This window comes from Camelina sativa, chromosome 10 (assembly GCF_000633955.1).
Source record: "Camelina sativa cultivar DH55 chromosome 10, Cs, whole genome shotgun sequence".
NCBI classification, from domain to species: domain Eukaryota; kingdom Viridiplantae; phylum Streptophyta; class Magnoliopsida; order Brassicales; family Brassicaceae; genus Camelina; species Camelina sativa.
The window spans coordinates 2096679-2098623 of record NC_025694.1 but is presented as its reverse complement, the minus strand read 5'-3'; the positions used below and the strand labels follow the sequence as shown (position 1 = coordinate 2098623).

General features: G+C 43.3%; 1 protein-coding gene across 2 annotated transcripts in view; it reads left to right on the top strand.

The window, feature by feature from the left end:
* Positions 7 to 1945, top strand: part of LOC104716531 (la-related protein 1C-like) — a 4748-nt gene continuing 2809 nt past the window's right edge. Inside the window, exons 1-3 of one of the 2 annotated variants that reach the window (XM_010433913.1) lie at positions 7 to 720; positions 1177 to 1657; positions 1727 to 1853. In XM_010433913.1, the coding sequence (XP_010432215.1) occupies positions 193 to 720; positions 1177 to 1657; positions 1727 to 1853 (1136 nt within the window). In that variant the 5' untranslated portion in view covers positions 7 to 192. The remainder of the gene's footprint in view (positions 721 to 1176; positions 1658 to 1726; positions 1854 to 1945) is intronic. The other variant, XM_019231037.1, reaches the window with a different exon arrangement.

Genomic DNA, 1945 nt, shown 5'->3' with positions numbered 1-1945 from the left:
CAAACCCTAACCCTAGTTTTTTTCTCAAATCGCAGAGAGGTTTCTTCAGATCTTTTCCCAATTCTCTAACTTTTAATTTTAACTTTTGGGGATTAATCGTTTAATTTAGAAGATACTGTCGAGATCAGAAAAGAAGCTAATCGACTCTCTCTAACAAACCCTAATTTTTAATTTTTGTCCTCCTCTCTTCTCATGGCTTCCGCCACTTCCAATAACTCTGCTTCCTCTTCTTCTATGTCTCCTCGTCGTATGACCGAGAATCACGGCAACCCTAACGCTGCTGCTGTTTCACAATCGCCTCGCCGTCCTTCTCGGCAAGTTTCTTCTCCGTGGAGTCATGTCGTCCGTGGCGAATCAGACCCGATCGCTACCGCCGCCGCCGTCGTAGCTGCTCCTTCCTCTCATCAATCCAAGGCTCCGATCGAGCCGGTTGCTTCCGTTTCCGTTTCTGCTCCGCCTGATTCTGTTTTGACGGTCGATGATAAATCGGAGGAATCTGCTGTTGTTGGGCAGGGTAATGCGGGAAAGAAGCCAGTTTGGAAAAGGCCGTCTAATGGGTCTTCTTCTGAGGTCGGACCTGTCATGGGAGCTTCTTCGTGGCCTGCTCTTTCTGAGGCTACTACCAAAGCTCCTTCCAACAAGTCTTCTTCTGATTCGTTAAAAAGTCTCGGCGATGTTCCATCTTCTTCACCGTCATCATCATCTGTCCCCGTTTCTCAGGTTTGATTCCATTTTCATCACCTTATATTGGTTATATATATGTGGTTCTTCTGTCTGGTTGCTGAAAAGCTTTGAGCTTTTGCATATTATGATCTATCTGTTTTCGATTGACTGTAACTGTTGGTTGTGTGGTTGTTAAGAAGCCTTTGTAGCTTTGATTGTTTCTCGCTGCCATTTGTTGAAAGAAATCTTTAGGTCATGCGGCTTGCTAATGTTTGGATTGTGTTTACTGCAATGTATGAACATAAAACTTCGATATCTGCATGTTTGTTTCCTAACTACAAATAAAAGGCAGATAAGTCTTTATACCTTCCTGTTGGATTGTGATGCATATTGAGCTACTGAGCTCTGTGGCGTTGATGCTTATTTTCATGTGTGCATTTGTTATCCTACTTTCAGTACTCTTCTTCTTTGTCTTGATTCAGTAATAAAGATGCTTCTTTTTCTTTGTTTTAGGGAATTGCAAATGCTTCTGTTCCTGCTGCCCGTGCAAACCCTGGTCCAACTCCAAATCATTCGCGCCAGAGATCATTTAAACGGAATGGCGCTTCTGGTTCCGCTAATGGTACTGTTTCCCAACCATCAGCACATGGTTCATTTGCCGAATTGCCTTCTCACAACCCTTCTCCTAGAGGCCAAAACCAGAGAAATGGCTTTGCATCACAAACCCATGGTAGTGCTGACAACCTACCACAACGAGACTCCTTCAGGAACCAAAATGGTAATCATCACCAAAGTCATGGTGGCAGGCGTAATCAGGAGCACGGGAATCAGAATTGGGCTTATCACAGAAGCTTTAATGGGAGAGAAGGAAATGCACAATCACAAAGGCCAGCATTTGTAAGACATGCACCACCACCTGTTCAGCCAATTCCTCCTCACTTTATGGCAGCTCAGCCTATTCAGCCTTTTGCCAGCCCTGTGCCCTTCTCTCCTGGTGAGACACATTTAAGATCACGTCTTTAGTTTTCAGTTTTGATTTGCTAATGTGTCTTCTTCATTTCAGAAATGGCATCGTCGTATTATCCCCGTATGCCTTTTATGACACCTCTTGCACCTGGTCCGGTCTTCTACCATGTTCAAGATCCTCCATTACACATAAAACTACAGAACCAAATACAATATTATTTTAGGTAGTCTCTTTGTATCGAATTTCCCTTATTCTTGTCAATGATGAAATCCTGCTGATCTGTTTTCTTAAGGGAAATACTAATATAGATGCAAA